The 20,601-nt window shown below is 44.3% G+C and overlaps 1 protein-coding gene across 1 annotated transcript in view; it reads left to right on the forward strand.

Annotated features, from left to right (window-relative positions):
* Positions 1–16,463, forward strand: part of LOC311241530 (uncharacterized protein) — a 19,147-nt gene extending 2,684 nt beyond the window's left edge. Inside the window, exons 2-9 of the mRNA XM_084330378.1 lie at positions 3,723–3,922; positions 7,988–8,089; positions 8,400–8,495; positions 8,779–8,889; positions 10,784–10,907; positions 12,000–13,218; positions 13,861–13,919; positions 14,833–16,463. Coding sequence (XP_084186504.1) covers positions 3,723–3,922; positions 7,988–8,089; positions 8,400–8,495; positions 8,779–8,889; positions 10,784–10,907; positions 12,000–13,218; positions 13,861–13,919; positions 14,833–16,376 — 3,455 coding nt within the window. The 3' untranslated portion in view covers positions 16,377–16,463. The remainder of the gene's footprint in view (positions 1–3,722; positions 3,923–7,987; positions 8,090–8,399; positions 8,496–8,778; positions 8,890–10,783; positions 10,908–11,999; positions 13,219–13,860; positions 13,920–14,832) is intronic.
* The last annotated feature ends 4,138 nt before the right edge of the window (positions 16,464–20,601 follow it).

The raw sequence follows: 20,601 nt of genomic DNA on the forward strand, positions 1-20,601 counted from the left end.
AACTTCAGATTTCATGGGAACTACCAATCCTCCAAATCAAGAATGTTCAAGATGAATGAAGTAAGATTTTGATTATTTGAAATATGGCCTGTGTAGACTAAACTATGCACAGAATTATGTCTACAAGGTCCGGATTCTACATGGTCCGGCAATGTAGACCTTGTAGACTCCACTACAGACCAATTATCAGTGAATGTTCATGCATTTTTAAGAAGGGCTACTTCCACAAAAAAACAAAGAACTCACCAAAACATCTCAGTAGCACCTTATCTAAATGTTCTATTTCATATATGGAGATTCATATTTATTTATGTATTGCATGCATTTCTACATTTTATTTCCTATTTTGTTTATTCATCCCAGTATCTTTCTTTCTTATGTGTGGAATTCTACAAGGCATTTACATTCACATTTACATTTAGTCATTTAGCTGACGCTTTTATCCAAAGCGACTTACAAGTTCTGTACGACAGGTCATCAGGAAGGATACAACTCTATCAGCTGAGTAACAATATTCATCAAAGTGTTGCGTGTTACAGTGTAGGTTAGTTTATTAGGACAAGTGCATGACAGTAAGGTTAGTTAGGGTTAGATTTTTTTTAATTTATTTATTTTTTCAGATAATGGTTGAAGAAGTGCGTCTTTAGTCGACGGCGAAAGATTGGACGGGATTCGGCTGTCCTAACTGGGGTGGGTATTTCATTCCACCATTGTGGGGCAAGGACTGAGAATAGGCGTGTAGGTGGTGTATATGTGTTTGAGGATGATATCCTTCAAACAGGCAATAGTGATGATATAATTTGGGCAGTGCTGAGCTGGGTTCCTTTCCTCCAGTGTATTTGTCCCCCGGCCCCACCCAATGGCCCCATACACACACACACACACACACACACACACACACACACACACACACACACACACACACACACACACACACACACACACACACACACAGAGAGAAGTAAAAATTAAAATAAAAATTTTGAAGAAAAAAATTTGATTTTTATTTTTTATTTTTTTTATTTTTTTTAATGTTCGAAGCTTGTGCCATCGAACGAAGCTTCGAAGTATTTAAGACAGCCCTAATTACACTGTACAACTGTACATTGGAATATTGACAACCTTTGGTAATTTACTGTACATTGGAGGGGGTTGGGTTCGTTAGGACATTTACAGGGGTCTTGTAGGTTGCAGTCTCCTGTAGGTGTTCTTTGAGAGTGGTTTTGAAAGTGGGTAGTGATTCACATTCCTTTACAGCTGTGGGTAGGGTGTTCCACATTGATGTGGCATAATTGCGAAACGTGTTTAGTCCCTTGTTTGAGCCGAATCTGGGTTTAACATGATTTGTGGAGCTCCCTCTGGTGTTGTGATCGTGGTATTCACTGACCTTTGAGAAGTATTTTGACATGTACATGGGTACCTTGGTCGTGTAGTGTATCTTGTAGATAGATAGATAGATAGATAGATAGATAGATAGATAGATAGATAGATAGATAGATAGATAGATAGATAGATAGATAGATAGATAGATAGATAGATAGATAGATAGATAGATAGATAGATAGAAACTTTATTGCCATTTCAACACTGTTGATTGGGATTTGTCTTGGTGCCACATACAGTACAGACAATGTTAAAAACATACAATATAAAAACACAAGAATACAATCCCCACAATAAAAAGTTTTACACAAACAATTAAAAAGAAAAAATGCTACAGTACCTAAAATAAATTGCTCAGTGTTCCAGTTTTTAAAGTGCATACTGCATATTGTCTTAAAGTGCATGTTGGCTGGTGCTAGCCCTTGTTGTGCAAAGTGCCTGTACATTTGTACTTGAGTTCAGGTGACGGACAGCCTCGGGATATGTACTGTTTTTAAAACGGGATGTCCTGCACCTGAGACTTTGGAGTCTTCTGCCAGAGGGAAGGGGGTTAAAGAGGTAGTAAGCAGGGTGAGAAGGGTCCCTGATCACCTTTTCCCCTTTCCGCCGGATTTGTGTGGCATAAATGGAGGCCACAGAGGGGAGCTCACAGCCGATGATTTTTGACGCTGTAGTGTGCGACGGCGTACAGTTCGTTCTAAATGTCCCCTATCATGGACGGTGGTGTTTCCGTACCACACAGTCATTGAGAAGGTAAGGACACTCTCCACAGTGGCTCCATAAAAACTAAGCATCGCCTCCCTGGACACACCAAACTTTTTAAGCTAGCGCAGGGAGTGGAGCCTCTGGTGGGCTTTGCTAATTATGAGGCTGGTGTTAACTTCCCATTTTAAATTATCACATATGGTGATGCAGAGGAATTTGAAACTGTCTACCCTCTCCACCTGCTGGCCGTTTATGTACAGAGGAGGGTGGACCAGGCCCATTGCAAGTTGCTGTACTCTGTCATCTACTCTAAGCCATCCTAGGTTGTCAAAGTGGGCAGGGGTGAGGTGGGTTCTAGGAGTCAGGTCAAGCAGTAGTCTGACCAGTTTGTTTTGAGATGTTTGTCATTTTGTTTTTAGCGCCTTTGAGGTGCTTTGGTACCATGAGGTGCAAGCATAGTCGTAGTACCCTTGAATGAGTGCTCCTGCCAGAGTCTTCAGGGTATTCTTGTTTACCAGAGAGGAGATCCGGTACAATAATTGACTTTTTTTATTACATTGGATGCCATTTTGTCACAGGAAAGATTAGCCTCTAGGATATAACCCAGGTAGGTAATTTCATCTTTCCTTGTGACAATATTGTCACCCACTGTAACTGAGAAGCCGTCGGTCTTGCTGAGTTTGTTATTTGAACCGAAGAGAATGGACTCTGTTTTGCCCATGTGTAATGATAGTTTGTTATCAGCGAGCCATATGCAGATTTTGCCTAGTTCCGAGCTGAGGGTTTTTTCAACCTGTAACTTGTTCTTGTCAGAGACCAGCAGGGCTGAGTCGTCCGCAAACAGGAACAAGTTGCAGTTACACGCTGACGACATGTCATTTGCATAAATTAGGAACAGTAGCGGTCCTAGTATGCTTCCTTGTGGAACACCACAGCTCACTGGGAGGGGGGGGTACTTTTTGCGATACTTGCTTAGGCTAAGTTACTTTTAAAGATCCCCTACACTCAAAAGCGTGTTTTTCTAATGGTTAGCTCCTCCTGGAGGCATGACTTTGACTATACATTATTGTTATTTGTGCAGAACTTGTCACAATCTGGTTTTTTCACCTTCCACTGGAGAGAGCTTATCTGTACTTCCCTGAAATATGAGTTTGATGTCACTAATGGGTCGAACCTCTCATGGTCCTTGATGTGCTAACTTCACACCTTTAGCTTCAGCATAAACAGAAAGCAAGAGTACGTCTTGATATGTCTATTTGTAATTCCTGGTAAATATCAATAGGTGCTTTTCGCCTATTTGCATATGCATAAGTCCTTAATGACAGATGCTGAAGCCATTTTCAGCAGTTTATTGTGGTGGGAAAACCACATTTATACAAATTGTTATTCAATATAGACCTTTTAATGGTTTAAAATACATCTGGAGGGGATCTTTAAATTGTTTAGCTATCATTTTCCATCTCGATGCAATTCAATTCAGCTCCACTTGTTTCAAATCCTTTACTTGTATAGGGATAGCACACTGAGACGAGCTCTATAACTGAAAGTAGGAAGGTAAACACAAGTTAAGTGAAAAAACAGAATACCTAGATGACATGAGCATGAATGCCGTTGTCTTCTCTATTTTCCTGTAGAACACCTGCCCCTCTCTGCCCTGCGGCTCCTGGTTCCTCCGGTCCAGCTGCTGTCAGCGGCAGTGTGGAAAGTGGCCCAGAATGGGAACATCTTGGACTACGGAAAACTGGAGGAATTTGTGACCTCTGTCACAGAAACTGTCCCAGAGCTGCTCAGTTTCAAACTGAAAACTCAACTCATTTTAGGTTTGCGAGCCAAGGTAAGAGATAGGTTGCCATAGCAGTGACATTTTCAAAACAAAGAAGTCAGAAACTCGTTTTCTTTTTATTTAATTTTTTAATAAAACCTTTATTTACCCAGGGTAGGTGCGCTGAGCATCTGAATGCTGAACCCACATTGATTGATTGATTGAAAACTTTATTTACAGATTGCAGAATGGGTACAATACAGTACGTCTCAATACAAAACAACTGTTAACTCGATCAAGTTTCAAGTTCAAGTTTCTTTAATAGTTGTCATACAGAAGTACAGAATACTTTTATACAAAATGCTTCTTACTGTTACGCTCCAGAGACTGTGCAAGACAAGATAAGTATGAAATAAAATAACATAGTATAGCATGTAAATTAGAAGTAAAAAAAAATGAGGTCACAGTGTTCAGTATAGACATATGTACAATGTTCGATGCAGAATAGACGTAACTGAGTTACCATATAATATACAATACTGTGCAGTGTACTAATACAATACTATATAGTGCAAGGCAGAAATGGGATGAGGTGCAATTTAGGTACAATTTACAGTGGGTGTACGAGTTGTAGTGCAAATCCTTTATCAATAAATATAAAGTGTGTTTGTGTGGTTTAAGTGAGTGTGTGGGTGTGTGTGCTGTGTGCATTTGATGGTTGTTGCATAGTGTTTATTGTTCGTTTAGCAGCCTGATGGCCTGGGGATAGAAGCTTCTTCTGAGTCTTTCTGTGCTCGCCTTAAGACTCCGGTATCGCTTGCCTGACCGCAGCAGTTCAAAGGGGCAGTTGTTCGGGTCTGCGCCATCCACGTATACGCAGTACTCGAGTTGTGAAAAAAAAACAGGGGGGATGGTCAGGGCGGCAGATCTCATGACAAGTTTGGGGGGGGGGCGCAGAGTAGGGGGGTCCGGGGGCGTCGTTTAGAACATTTTAATGATTTGAATACGCAAATGAAGCTTTTAGGAGTATTTTTAAACTAGAATTACAGAGCGGGAGTAGATACACTACTTTTGATAGCACATATTATTGGGGGGACAATTCATAGTTTTCCAAATTTGGGGGGGGACATTCCCCCCCCCCCCCCCCCCTGGGATCTGCAGCCATGGGGATGGTGGATTTGATCATATAGGGACATAATTTGTGCTGATAATGGCACAGAGGGTGCGACCAACTGTGTACCGCAACTTTTGATTACTCAAAGATAATACACTTCTAAAACAACATGCATGATGTTATTATGGATGTTTGGCACCTCAGAATTGGAGTCAGTCCCTGCCTAGGCTGCCATGGCACCACTGCTCTTACAGTTAGGGTCAAAAGTGGTTGTAATGGAAGTCTACCAATCTTGTCAATGGCTGCCTACCCCACTCTCCCCCATATCATGCTTTTTGTCCTCAATCTGGCTCTTGCTTTTGGGTCGTTAGCTAAGCAATGGCTTTGAAGTCAAAACTTGACATATACATCTGGTCTGAACTTTTTCAGTGGAGAGCCAACACACTTGATGAAAAGCAAGACTGACAGTTTTCACCTCTAGGGGGCTTCTAGTTGTGGTTAAAATGTTCATCTGACTAAACTCACGCTCACACTCAGCTGTGGAGATGACCAGAGTGTTCACTGCTTGGAGGAGGGGTTTCAGGTCTTCTGGTGCTGGTGGCATCATTTCATCATCAGTTTTGTGTGTGTGACCATGTCAATATATTCCCTCATGCCTCTCTGAACTTGTCTGCCATTGTCAAGCTTGAAAAAGGAGCAGAGTTCCTGTACTTCCTTTTCAGCATAACGCACCCCACACACATCAGACTAGAAGGCTGCAGCACTCTGATGTTGTTTAGAAAGCTCTGGTATTCTTCCTTACTTCTCTGTTTACCAGGCAGGCAACCCATTCTCGTCTCAATACTAGCAGCCAAGGCATGAAAAAACTGTTGGTTAATTTCTCTGCTGTGCCTTGAATTATTTGTCAGAGCCACCCCTTTGAATAGCATAAGATCACCTGCTGCCTGAGCCTCTTCTTCTGCCCTTGGTCCAGGTTGCTCTGCCATTGATTTTAGCACACGCACCTCCCGAGTGAGACTTACTTCAGCCTTAGGGAGTGTCACATTTCTGTCTTGAAGGGAGAGAGAGAATTCAGATAGCTCTTCTAAAGCATCATACATGACTCCAAGATTCTGGACAAAGCTTGCATTAGAGAGGCGATGGGCTAAACCACTGAACATGCATCTCTCTGTTGAGCTTCTTTTAGGATCAACTGATGCATCAGAAAAGTGCTTGTGGAGCGCTGGGTACTGTTGCCATACAGCTTTAATGGTCCTATAACTAGATGCCACCCATCTAGTGCTAAGAATTCTCCCTATGTTCAGACACTGTACTGCAAGTTCCTCACAACATTCAGTAAGCTCACAGCAGTTTTTTGGGGAGGCATGATAGAAAAACACTACACTTTTTTAATTTGTATTTATAATTTTTTTTATTTAAGATTTTAGGAAATCATTCATGCTCCTTCGCCGTCAATATTTTCAATATGCGCAAAACTGAATGTTGAAATAGCAGTAATACCATGTTCATTGATAAAATGACATAAGGGATGGAAGGGATGGGAAAGGGGGATGGCCGTTTTAGAAGGGGGATGATATTGACCGTTTTTATTTCAGGGGGGTTCTCATCTCCCCTCAACTGGAGTACTGTCAATACGTGTTTGCGTTGAACGCTAATCACGTATATATACGTTATTTCAATCGTTTGATCTTTTTCCTTTGATCCCAGTGCTACAGACTCGCCCGGAGCGATCTGAATTATTTTGGCACAGCCACATACGCTTGAACTGCAATGCCGATCGAATATCACCAGATGGCAGTATCGTCTACCATTTGAACTCGGATATGAAAGCCGCATTATTGTCATTGAATGCATCGAGGCATCGAGACTGGCTCTGGGGGAGGAGCTCTTCCAAAGCGATCGCAAGCAGATCCGCTCGCCTCAATTTTGTTTTGTGAAGGTACATGTTATATACCTTTTGATTTGGGGGTTCAGGGAATCAACCAGAACGATTCGGGCTTATTGCACATAAAGCGTCCTATCTCGCGATCTATGGAAAAATACTGGATTATTTCGGAAATGGGCAATGTTCAGCGTATAATAAACTACAAACTACAGTGTGTAGAAACAAACACCTTTTTACATGCTGTACTGCAAATAGTTTCTGTCAAATGAGTCATACCATTTTCCCCATAGCTATAATATAGAAAATACAAATAGCTCCGCAAAGATCATGAATTATCGCGAAAACAGTCGCGAAAAGCCGGCCTACTAACCGCAGGATGTGCGGCCAGCGTGGCAGAGAATGAGTTAAGAGGATGCAGACCAGAAAAAGACTTTCGTCTTGTTTACATCGGGGTCCCCCATTTTCAATTCATCAGGACATTTATGACATACAAGACATACAGATATACAGAACTGTGTAGTAAAAAGAGATCATAAAAAATATATACATCCGAAGGGGAAGAAACTGTACATTGGTGGGTGGGGGGAGGATTTGGACATTTACAGGGGCCAGTTTCTAATTGCAGCCACCCGTAGGTGCTCTTTGCTCATTCACAACTAGGAGCTGCGCAGTACAACTACAGTCCTCTACTGTTGGCTACTGAGCAGCTTCACTGGAGCAGTCTTGAACACGCCAACATTATGCTTACCATCTTCTCCAGAGTCCAACAAGAAAATGGATATCAATTAATCAATAGAATAGATATTGTGTTCAGTAGAAAGCTATCCGATTGCAAGATATCCTAAATTAGCACACATTTATTTAACCAGATACAGATCAGCTAGCCTAACTTAAATCTCCAGGAGAGGTGTTTTTGGCCAACAGCTAGGCTAGCTGGTCCGTATCCGCTTCCATTCATTTGTGCTGTGCTAAGCTAGCTTGCAGCCAAATAGCTTTCAACTGAAAGCAGGACATTGGTATCTATCTTCTTGTCTGACTCTGGAGAAGATGGTAAGTGCATTTCCTATAATGTCGGCGTGTTCCATAAGTCATTAACTGTCAAAATATCACAGCAGCCTCTATTTTTTGTGTGTTTCAGCTGGTTCTGGAAATGTGTCGCACCGAGCAGATCTTAGACCTTCAGACCATCCAGCCCCACTTGGACAGGATTCGGGTTGAAACATCTCACAGGGAATCGGGGGCAAGTTGTGTGTAAATTGGCCAAGAGAGTCTTCAGAAATGAATGTACAGTGTTTCCCACATGTTCTCTTACTGTAGGTTATTTTCTGTAGGGGCAAGCTGGGATGTGCAATATACACACAGTGGAACCTCCCACAAACAGTGGAATGGACTGTACATGCAAGATGAGATATTGTTAATGTGTTGTATCCGCTTGGGAAATCTATTTGTGGTGGATCTGTTTGATATTGCAGTGAGCCGCCACCAATAAACCAATAATGTATGGGTTTAAGCATACGAAGTGATTCCAATGTTTTTTTTTATTATTCCAGTCGTGCGAAGCAGAGGTGGAGGCATCTGAATCAAATTTTCTTGCACTGGTCCAAACCCTTCTTCAAGACCCAGTCGAGAGAGAGCATTTCTTCCAGGTTGTCATATATTTCTATTAGTGCTGTCAATCGATTAAAATATTTAATCTGATTAATCGCATGATTGTCCATAGTTAACTCGTGATTAATCACAAAACAAATTAAAATAGTGGCGTTAAAAGAATTGTGCGTTAACGCGTTATTAACTTTGACAGCCTTCATTTCTATAGCTAGCTAATTACAGAATTGACCATATCCACTCAGCGGCCGGGTGAATATGGTCCATTGTCTTTAGTAAATACACTGTCAAACATTTCTCCCACTAATTAATTTTCTTTCGTAGGAGGTTTTTCCTGTAGACTATCGTCCCAAGTATGACTCTGCACTCAGAGACCTGATGTGGGAGTTTCTCTCGAGGCTTACACAGCTCCTCCCTGTCCCAGATCTCAAACAGGTATACAATATGCAGATCTCAATGCCTTGCTTTTATTTGCCCTAGGGAACACAGATTAGTAAATACAGGCGCAGCAGAGGGTAAGCCCACCGGATCTCCATTTACCCACCTTTTTATTCTTGAAATAAGAGATTACCCAATTTTAGAACTGATATAAACATTCAATATATATATTTTTCATTAATATTTTTATTAGAAGTTAGGCACAGTGTGGCGGTTAGGTGGCGTAGCGGAGATTGCGTTCGTCACCAACCCCGGAGCTGTGAGCTGGATTCGCCTGTTCGAATCCAGCTCACAGCTCCGGGGTTGTCACCAGCTTGGCTGGCCGTTCACACTAATACAATTGGCTGTATTAGAGGGTGGGAGAAGCTGGCGGGGTGGGTCCGGGTCGTTGAAAAACAGCGACTCCTACAGTTCGGTCGGGGCGCCTGCTAAGCGCGGATAGGACCTGAGTGGGATAGTGTGATCCTTCCACACGCTACGCCCTCTCAGGGAGGATCCGCGCTGCCAGGTGAAAAGAAGCGGTTGATTGGCTGGACGTGTGTCGGAGGAAGCATGTGATAGCCTCCACTCTCCCAGATGATCTGACTGTGGGGGGTAAGTGCGCAGCGACCAGGAAGGGGATTGGGAATTGGCATACGACTAACATTGGGATGGGAGAAAAAAATCAGAGGAAAAATGGAGGGGGAAAAAGATCAATAAAAAAATAAAAAATAAGTTAGGCACAGTGACAGTCGGTTCACATCTGAATGTATTGTACATCTCTAGCTTATTCGGGAATGACATTTTCTAGCATCAACTTGGGATATTTTGTCCCGCCGACTTCTTTAAAAGTTTTCCTAATATATACATACAAAACAGACATCAGGATATTAAAAGTAAAGTAAAAAAAAACTAAAATACAGAGAGAGAGAAGAACATGGTACATGATTTCGCCTTCATATTCAAAGAGTACAAAAGCAGAGACCAATGAGAGATCTAGAAAAGGAAGCAGAGAAGAAGAGGTAGACAAAGAGAGGGAGGGAGGGAGAGAGAGAAGGGGGGGGGGGGCTCGATCAATCAGTGAGTATAGGGATTAGATGGAGTTAAAGCATGTCAGGAGTGGGTGCCACTTTTTATTTGGAATGTACTTAGATTACCTCTGGTGGAATATCTGATTCTTTCTAAAACATTCAATATTTCTGATTTGAAATTGATAGTACGCGTGACAGTAAATTGTATCAGATTAATGCAATTTACATGAAAATAGGGTATTTTTAATTTTTTGGATCTTTTCCCCCCTCCTTTTTCCTCAGTTTTTCTCCCATCCCAATGTTAGTCGTTATGCCAATTCCCAATCCCCTTCCTGGTCGCTGTGCACTTACCCCCCACAGTCGGTCTGGGAGAGTGGAGGCTATCACATGCTTCCTCTAACACATGTGTAGCCAATCAACCGCTTCTTTTCACCTGGTAGCACGGACTCTCACTGAGAGGGTGTAACGTGTGGAAGGATCACACTACCCCCCTTAGATATTTTCTTCGCTGAGCAGGCGCCCGACCGAACTGTAGGAGTCGCTGTTTACAACGACCGGGACCCACCCACCGGCTTTCCCACCCTCTAACACTGCCAATTGTGTTAGTACGACAGCCGGCCAAGCCGGAAGCAATGCAGAGAGCTGGGCTCGATACCAGTATCTCCTGCGTTGGTGGCGAGCGCCTTGCCCACTGCGCCACCCGGCCGCCCTAAAAAAATAGGGTATTTTTGAGGAAATTAAACAATATAATATATTGAAAAAGGAGCATATACAGTATATCTTTTGGGGATTTTGGTGGTTGAGTCTACAGTTTTACTCACCTTTTTGTTTTACCACTGCATCAGTGAGCACATTGTCAAGAAAATGTTTTTTCTTTTCAGACAGCTCACTGGCTTCACGCCGCTCCCTCTGTTCTTGATGAGTGTATTGAAAGTATATCTCACACTCTGCAGCTGAACACTCTTCTAAAACACCATAGAAATCTCGGACACCTGAACACTATCGGTAAGCACAACTCGCAATGAGTATGACGGCGTACCTTTATGAGCATAATACTGCCTTATCACACTTTCATCACATAGTATGTTTTAGTATGTTAAGAAAGAACAGTGGTTTCCAACTTGGGGATCAGGACGCGTCTATTCGAAACCCAAACGGTGCATGCGTTTTGCGAATCTGATTGGCCACTGACGTTTCTGGTCATGTGATATGTGCGCCCAATCGCATGACGCGCCCATTTCCGGCTCTAACAGCCTGCAAACTACCTAACGCCTAGTTTATCACTGGTTAAGCTTAGGCGACTCTTTCGAAGGTTATGGTTAGAGTTTGGAATCAGGGCTGGCGGTCTATCGCCATGCTCTAAGACAAACTCTAACCTTAACCAACTTCGAAAGAGTGCCTAAGCTTAACCGGCGAAGAACTTGCCGTCACACGATTGGTGCGACCAGAAACAGCAGTGGCCAATCAGAGCGCTAAACGCGAACGCGGAAGCATGCACCGTTTGGGTTTCGAATAGACGCGATCAGGACCCCTAAAGGGGTCGTAAGATGAGTTGGGGAGGTCCGTGAAAATTATACAAATATGCCCCTACATAAATATAACCTTTATGAATATGTGAAGTCCATAGCCCACCTCTAAGGCTGAGACCACTTATCGATTTATCGATAATTGCTGTCACTTATCGCTTTTTTTTGCATGTGTAAAAAAATAAAAAATAAAATAAAATAATTTAACGTTAGTGTGTGTATGTATGTGATAATATTTGAAATTAATTTTTTATATATATATATATATATATATATTCTTTATAATAAATAAAAAATCTATATTGTTAAATTTGTCCCTATTTATCGATTCTTCCAAATGGCATATCGTCTCAGCCTTACTCACCTCCAATTATTAATCAAGATAGCCTGGAAAAGGGAAAATGGAAAATTAAATAGACCTAATTCGTTGGTGTGAAAGTTCGCCATTCTGTCTCCAATACTCACTGCCATGTTAGGGGAGTTTTGAACAGGCATCCCTCTGTTTTTAGGGGCCATGATGATACCAAAAGGTGTGTTGAAAACAATTGTTCTCTACTCTTCTTGTTTTTAGGAGGAACCCGGTCCATTTCCATCGGTGACCACATCCTCTTGTCTCTGTCCCATCACGTCCCTCTGTCCATGGGTGCCATGATGATGAACACCACAACCACCGCTGGGATTCAGTCGGAGATCCTTATTAATGACTCAATTTTGTACGGCGAAGAGCTGGACACAGAGTCTCTAGTCGTCACGGACTACGGAGAGGTGGAACTGGCGACGAGCACACGGTCCAGGCGGGGAGCAGAACTGAGTGTCGATCGGTCCAGTGGGGGAGCAGAACTGAGTATCGATCGGTCCAGCGGGGGTGTAGAACTGAGTGTCGATCGGTCCAGTGGGGGAGCAGAACTGAGTGTCGATCGGTCCAGTGGGGGAGCAGAACTGAGTGTCGATCGCTCCAGTGGGGGAGCAGAACTGAGTGTCGATCGGTCCAGTGGGGGAGCAGAACTGAGTATTGATCGGTCCAGTGGGGGAGCAGAACTGAGTATCGATCGCAGGGCAGAGATTCAAAAGACTGAGGACAATGATCGCTTTGAGCCGGAAGGTAAAGGAGTTCAAGGAGAACATTTAGAAACAGACTTGGAGTTTGGCGAACTGTGCGAAGAGGAGGAACGACTAAACGGGGATATTGGGCTCATTTCATTTGAAAGCAGCCACGGTGGCACATCTATGGACGTTGTCTGTGAAGAACAAATGGGGGTTGTTTGCGAGGAGTTGGAGTCGGCAGACGGAAGGGTTGAAATCATTTACGAAGAGGTGAGAAACGATGGAATAACCCCCGACTATGAGCAGTCACTAATAAATGTAGAGAATATTGAGGTGGAATTAAGCCAGGAGGAGAAGTTCTCTAAAGAGCATCAAGGGAAGGAGGCAGAAGAAGAAGAAGAAGAAGAAGAAGAAGAAGAAGAGGAGGAGGAGATGGAGGATGAATCTATTTATCTTTCCCAGAATGCCGGGGACAACACTAATTCTGAGTACGGGTCACAAACCCATAGCGGTCCTGTTATTATTCCCTGTGAACCGGATGGACGGCTGGCGCTGCTCCGGTGTCGGGACGTCTCTGGGGTTCCTCTCGCGGTCGCCGCGTCTACCGAGTCCAGAGAGGAGAAGAACCGGAGAGGTGGAGTCGGATCACACCAAAGTGAAGAACCAGCTGTGGTGAAGAATGAGGCAAGTGGGACAACATGGGTCATCATCCCATTGAGACTAGTGCCAGAGTCCGCAGACGCCACGTAAGTACACAACGTTTGATACGTTATGAAGAGATTGATTAGATTAGATTGTACTTTATTATCATTATATTTGCATACAACGAGATTTGGGACTCAAACTTAAAGGAATACTCCAACATTTTGGGAAATTAGCTTATTTGCCATCTACCCTGGAGTTAGACAAGAAGATACATACCTTTTTCTTCTCTGTGCATGCGGTAGGAGTAGGAAGATGTGCACCGTTAGCCTAGCTTAGCGTCAGTCACTGGAAGTAGGTTCCTCCATTAGCCTAGTTCCCAACATCTTCCTACTCCTACTGCATGCACAGAGAAGAAAACGGTATGTATCTTCTTGTCTAACTCCAGGGTAGATGGCAAATAAGCTAATTTCCCAAAATGTTGGAGTGTGCCTTTAAGGTGCAGTAATAAAATCACACAAGTAATAAAAGAGAAACATAAAATACTATACAAGAAACATAAAATACTATACAAGAAACATAAAATACTATTACCATATCAAGCCAACAAAATGTTCAATCAATATTAATGATATCAAAGAAGATCCGCAAAAAACAATCAACTAAAGTTGATATAGCCCAACTGTAGTATTCAAACTGTAGAGAAATCTTTTGTGATTACATTTTTTGTTTAATTTCATCCATAGGGAAGGTGCAGAGGATTGCAATGCTGCATCTGTCAATTCTTCAGTCAGTGGAAGTATAGGTTTGTAGACATGTAATATGTAAATCGACAACACATGGTCTAGGATTGCACCAATCCAGCATCTTCAGCGCCGATGCTAATTCTCGACTCTTAAGTGTCATCCCGGTACAGAGTACTGATCCAATCCATGACTTTTTTTTTTTTTTTTTTTTTAACTTTGGCCATTCCGCTGGCTCTTTTTTGCGTTTATCGCATTTTCTCTGGTCAAGAATGACTGACAGAAACAGGTTTGAATGGGTACAGATGGGGGGAAGACACTCTGAGAAAGATACGGCTGCAGTCCGGGAATCGAACTCGCTAACCCCAGATCTGTGACGAGCACGGTTGTCCCCGGCGCCGAAATAGCGCTCGAGGTACGCAGTGAGCTACTGGAGCTCCCCCAATCCATGACTTTTACTGAGTGGGGTATAGGCTTAGACCATTTGTTTGTGATCAATGAAGAAAAAAATATTGAGATGCAGGCTAATCCATTATTCTCCATTAGAGAGATACATACTGTACTTCTGCCCTTAAAGGCCAAAAATGATTGACTTTGATTTAATATTTTACATGTTACACATCATGGCTCTTACTATCAAAATGTAGTATTGGGCAAATTCTCTGATAAGAGTGTCCTATTTTAGCATGTTGTCGATCGGACGATATCCAATAACAGTGTTTGTGCACTACTTTGTTACTTGATGGTATAAATCTAATAATTTATTATTATTATTAAATTATTTCTGCTGAGATTTGAACAAAAAAAATGTATAACTGTGATGGAATTCATTGTTCCTAATCAAGAGATTGTTGTGGTTGTATGCTCTCTTGGTATTGTAAGGCGCATTGGATATATTATTGTATTATATTACAGACCTTCATGTTAGACTTGTCTCCTGAATTGATCGTCTATTTCTTTCTCGTTTCCCTCTAGATGGGACAGCGGAGACCCCGCCTCTGGCCTATGCCTGCTCTCGGTGCTCTTCTTATCACACGGAGGAACTGGACCTCCAGCAACATGTGAACGACCACCACCCCGAGGAGTACAGTGGTCTCCTTACTACTGAAGAGAACCAATCGGACACAAACACTGTCCAAACACTGTCCAAACACAAGTCCTGCAAACTAACGCCTTGCTCCAAAACATGTCCAGTGTGTGGAAAAACCTTCTCCCGTGCCACAGACATGAGGAGGCATCAGAGAGCCCACACAGGGGAGCGACCGTACAAATGCCCCCACTGTGGAAAGGCCTTCCTTTACTCCTTTGACTTGAAAAGGCACCAACGAAAGGGCACTGGGTCGATACCGTCGTTCGAGTGCTGTGTGTTTGGGAAAGAATTCGACGGGGAGGAAGATCTGAAAACGCACTCTACTGTACCGGCTGCAAACGATACAGAAAATGGACTAACCACCACGCGAGCAGATGTGGATGAAGTTAAAGTGGAGGGTTGTTGTGGCGAAGAGGGCCAACACAAATGCCCGAAATGTAGCATGTCTTTCAGTAAGCTGGTGCAGATGAAGCGGCATCAGTTGATTCACTCCGAAAACGACCCTCTCCGCTGCGGCCAGTGTTGGAAGAAATGTCAGAACGCCGACGCCTTGACCAGGCACGTGCAAACGCACGGCGAAGAGGGTCCGTTCCACTGTTCCGTTTGCGAGACAAACTTCACCCAGTTTGTCTGTCTGAGGCAGCACTATTTAAAAAGCCACAAGAAAGAGGGCTCTTTTTGTTGCTCCCAGTGTCCAAAGGGTTTCTCGAGGTTATCCAATCTGATCAAGCACCAGAGGACTCACACCGGAGAACGCCCCTACCAGTGTTCCCACTGTCCCAAAAGATTCACGCAATTGCCAATCTTGACCAGACATGAAAGAATTCACACGGGGGAGAGACCCTTTCTTTGCCCCGAGTGCGGGAAGAGCTTTCTATCCTCTGGGGAACTGTCCAAACACCTCCAGTGCCATTCGGAGGAAAGACCCTTCCCTTGCCCCCAGTGTGACAAGACGTTCAAGGCAAACCGGTCCTTGAAGAAACACATTCAGACGCACACGGGCGAAAGGTCTTTCCCTTGCCCCTGCTGCGGTAAGAAGTTCGCCAAGTCGACGGACCTGACGAGACACAAGCGCATCCACACGGGCGAGAGGCCGCACCTGTGCTCGCAGTGCGGGAAGAGTTTCCTCACATCCGCCGAGGTGACGAGACACCAGAGGTACCACACCGGAGAGCGGCCGTTCAAGTGTCCCCAGTGCGGGAAGACGTTCACCCAGTCCTGCTACCTCACGGTGCACGTGCGGATCCACACGGGGGAGCGTCCGTACGGGTGCGCGTCGTGCGCGAAGCGGTTCAACAGCGCCACTCTGCTGAGGAGGCACGCGCTCACGCACACCGGAGAGAAGCCGTTTGTGTGCGCGGGATGTGGGAAAGCCTACAGCAGAATGCATCTCCTGCGAGCGCATGAGAAAACTCATGCTTTGAGTTGATACGTTTGCTATTATGTGTTTATTTATATAAAATCTGAACTGGGATATTGATTATAACATTTAAAATGCCTGTAATATAGTGTAAGAGTAAGCAAAAGGTAGGCTATTTGGTAAGACTGGTTTACAACTATAATTATAGGCTGTATAATGCAATCCAATTGTTAAAATAAACGAATTTTCTTTTATTCTGTGTATTTGTCTCAAAGATTTAAGGACAAATTGATTTGTAAGGATTTTATGAAAGAGACAGATTTAGCACAAAAGCTGTCGCAGAATACGTAGCTGTGAGACTTATTAAAGAAAAAAGGTTAAGCAGGAGAAATGTTGAGATGTAGTCTGTCATATGCAAAGAAAACACTTGGTAGATTAGCTGTATCAGAAATAGTCGCTATCATTTTCTTATTGCAATGGATAGAAGCCTGAGAGAGTCGTCATTTGTTCAGACTCTACTGCAGCTTTTGATAGTTTGAATTCAAAAGAAATAATAACAAGCAATGATTTATTGATGGAAATATTTATGAGAGTGAGGAGAATACAAAGGGTTGGAGTGAATGTACAATTTATTTGGGTTTGTTGTTCATGTTGGTGTGGAGGATAATGAAAAAGCAGACAAGATTGCAAAGAGAGCATTAAATGCCCATGTTGTGAGCAGCTATACAGACCTATCAGAGGGCTCCCTCACAGGAACACAACTGCTATGCCTCAATGATGTCACAACAACACATCAACAAAAGCCTTCTGAATATCTGGAGTGATGCCCGGTGGCATTTAAAATAGTTGTCCAATTAGAGGCCAGAATGGTGAACTGATTAAACTGGAGAGCAGAGTATCAATAGACCCTGCCACACACCACCTAAGTGGATTTTTACAGGGCCCCCTGACACAGAAAGATGATGGCGAATACAAACTATTTTATTGGAGAGAATGAATGAATGAAAACTTTATTTAACAGATTGCAGAATGGGTACAATATAGTACGGCTCAATACACACAATTGTTAAGGGGATTGCAGACCAGAGAAAGACGTTTGTCTTGTTTACATCAGGGTCCCCAGTTTACATCAGGGTCCCCAGTTTACATCAGTATTGAGTGGCCCTCAATCCCAAACTGACAATCAAAAACAGACCCCATCCACATCCAATGGTTTCAAGATCACATGCAGACCATTTTCCAAAAGGTTTAACAAAGAAAACCTGTCTTGATTACCTTTGGGGATGATGTTTTGCCATCAAGAGTTTTTATCGGATCCTTGTTGTATCCTGTAAGGATGTATGACAGGCCTCGAACACAGTGTTGTGTCAAAGATTTGGCCATGTGGCAGTGATGTGTCAAGTCAAGTCAGCTTTATTTATATAGCACATTTACAATGACTAAAAGCCAACCAAAGTGCTTTACAGGTAGGACATGATAAAAAACACATAAAATGCAGTAACAAATAAAATACACTAAAATGACAGAAAAAGGTATAGTACACCAAGAAGACAAGAGCAAGGTGCAATATAAAAGACAAGAAAATAGATTTAAAAAAAAAAAGTCCACAGTAACGGCAAACGTAGTGTACAAGTGGCAGGCTAACTCTGGTCAAAGGCCAGGGAAAAAAGGTAACAGTTGAAAGCATTTCTTTTGCAATTTCTGGGAGGTCATGTCCTACAATGCCTGGACTATAAGGTTATCTTCATCTCATCTTGCCTCGCTACTTGCCCCAGATTTCACTTTGCTATATTGGAGTGGTTTAACTGCTTCTTCCCATACTGCCTAGACCTTAAGTTACAAGACGGCGTTTTAAAATGTTTCCTATCCGACAGAGAGCACTGCCTATTTTCTACTGTCCTACAGAGAGCACTGCCTATTTTCTACTGTCCTTGACCCAAATAAAAATAATAGTCATAGTATTTTAGTTTATTAATTTAATAATAGTCCATCTAATTGAATAATAGCCCATCTAATTATAGTAAAACATTGAATTGAATAATAATCCATCTAATTGACAAATCTGTAAAACGAAGGTTATCCTATAACCCTAGTTATATGAATACTGGCTGAGCGTCTCGCTCCAGCCTTATGGGATATATCATCTTTCGTGCACATATTGTGCGCGTGTTGAAAACTTTCACATGCACCCGCATCTGCTCCTGGCCACGCCTGCTCCCATGTTTCCATAAAACACAGGGTGTGGCCACACTCATACCCTTCCAAGTCTGAATTTCACGTGTGAAAAACATCCAAGGGTCCTCAGGGCGTGAAGAGCGAGACGCTCAGCCAGTATTCATATAACTAGGGTTATAGGATAACCTTCGTTATATATCATACTGGCTTTCGCGTCTCGCTCCAGCCTCATGGGATCAAAAGGGTAGAGCGGACGAGCAGCCACGTCAAATGCACCCCCTGAGGGCCCATATGCCCACCAACAGGGAGGAGGGGAGTCCCGTCCACCCGCCCCGTCCTAACGAGGGGGGGGGGGGGGGGGGGGCAGTCAACTCCGACCAATATGCGAAAAAGGGACCAGCCACCCTAGGACACAACGCGAGTGGGACCGCTTGTGCGGTCCACACCCACACACTCCTGCCAGCCCACCCGATGGCGGGGTGCAGGAGAACCAAAGTGCAGCAGGGGTAATGCCCGCGCACCACCAATGTGACAGGTGTTGCTCAGACAGCACCACGTCACACACTCCTGCTAGCGGGGCGCAGGAGAAGTCCCGGTACTCAGGACTGCCTGGGAGACAGCCCCCAGCCATGTCCATGAGGTAAACCCTGACAAAAAGACCCGGGGAGGACCAGGAGGCCGCAGCGCAGATGTCCTCCACCGAGGCCCCCCCCAGCAGGGCAGCAGAGGCTGCCACTCCACGAGTGGAGTGTGCCCGACGCCTGCGGGGGGAATCTTTCCGGCCAACGTGTAGCAGAGGGCAATGCCCTCGCATAACCAATGTGACAGGCATTGCTTGGACAGCGCCTCACCTGTGTGGGAGCCACCGTAACAGACAAGCAGTCGACCAGTAGCCCCGAGGTCCTGCGTGCACCTAAAGCACACCGTCAGCGCACGGACAGGACACATCAGGTGAAGGCTCGCCTCCAACTCACCTGCGTGAGGGGGAGGGTGAAACGCCTGTAGCACAATATCCCTGGAGCGATAAGAGCTCCGGATATCCCTCGGCACAAAGGTCGGAGTAGGCCTCAGAGTCGCGCTGCTAACCAGTTGTCGTAGGGGCGCAGAGGAGGTCCCAGCCCCAGGCCACACAAGGCGGACTTACCGCCGAGTCCGGGGGCCAGGACGCCTGAATACTTTAGACAACAAATGTTTGTTTCCGCATCTCTGATTGGCCAGGTCATGTGACATGTACGCCCAATCTTGCAATGACTGCAAGAACAGTATCCCGGCGGGAAGGGTGTTCGGTATGCCGCGCACAATGTCACAATCTCGTGGGGCCACGAACCTCGCAGAGTCGGGGTCCACCAACTCCGCCAGTGAACCGACTCCGCCACCAACCCTGACCCTGCCAATTTATTAATCCGGGGTTTCAGAGAGAGTTTGACACAATTGGCAGACGTCATAAACATGCGGGGGCATACTCTCTGGGAGCCGGGGTCAAACCCGGGGCCCTACCAGAGAGTTGACTCTGCTATCGGCGCACCGGGGAGACAACCGTCCCAACAGAAAAGGGTTGCTCCCTTAACCCATTAAAGAACCCTAAAACACAACTGCGCGTATACACAGGCTATACAATGCAGTTCAAGGTGTTTCAGGCTCAAAAAAGGGTTAACCCAGGCCAACAGGTAACAAGGGCAAGGCCCGACCTGGGCCTGGAGGACCGAGAACTACACAGGGATGCATAGAGGAGTCAAAATACTTCCCAAAGGTCAGTGAATACCACAACCACTACACCAGAGGAAGCTCAACAAATCATGTTAAACCCAGATTCGGCTCAAACAAGGGACTAAACACGTTTCGCAATTATGCCACAACAATGTGGAACGCCCTACCCAAAGCTGTAAAGGAATGTGAATCCCTGCCCACATTCAAAACCGCTCTTAAAGAGCACCTACGGGAGGCTGCAATTCGAAACTGGCCACCGTAAATGCCCAAAACCCCCACCACCTCCTAATAGACAGTCTCCTCCCCACCGCATGTATATATTCCCTCTCCGCCGTATGTATATTTCCCTCCCACCCACCCACCCCCTCCTAATGTACAGTCCCCTCCCCATCATATGTATATACTCTGTCAG

Source organism: Notolepis coatsorum, assembly GCF_963971535.1.
Source record: "Notolepis coatsorum genome assembly, chromosome: 15".
In the NCBI taxonomy this organism is placed as follows: domain Eukaryota; kingdom Metazoa; phylum Chordata; class Actinopteri; order Aulopiformes; family Paralepididae; genus Notolepis; species Notolepis coatsorum.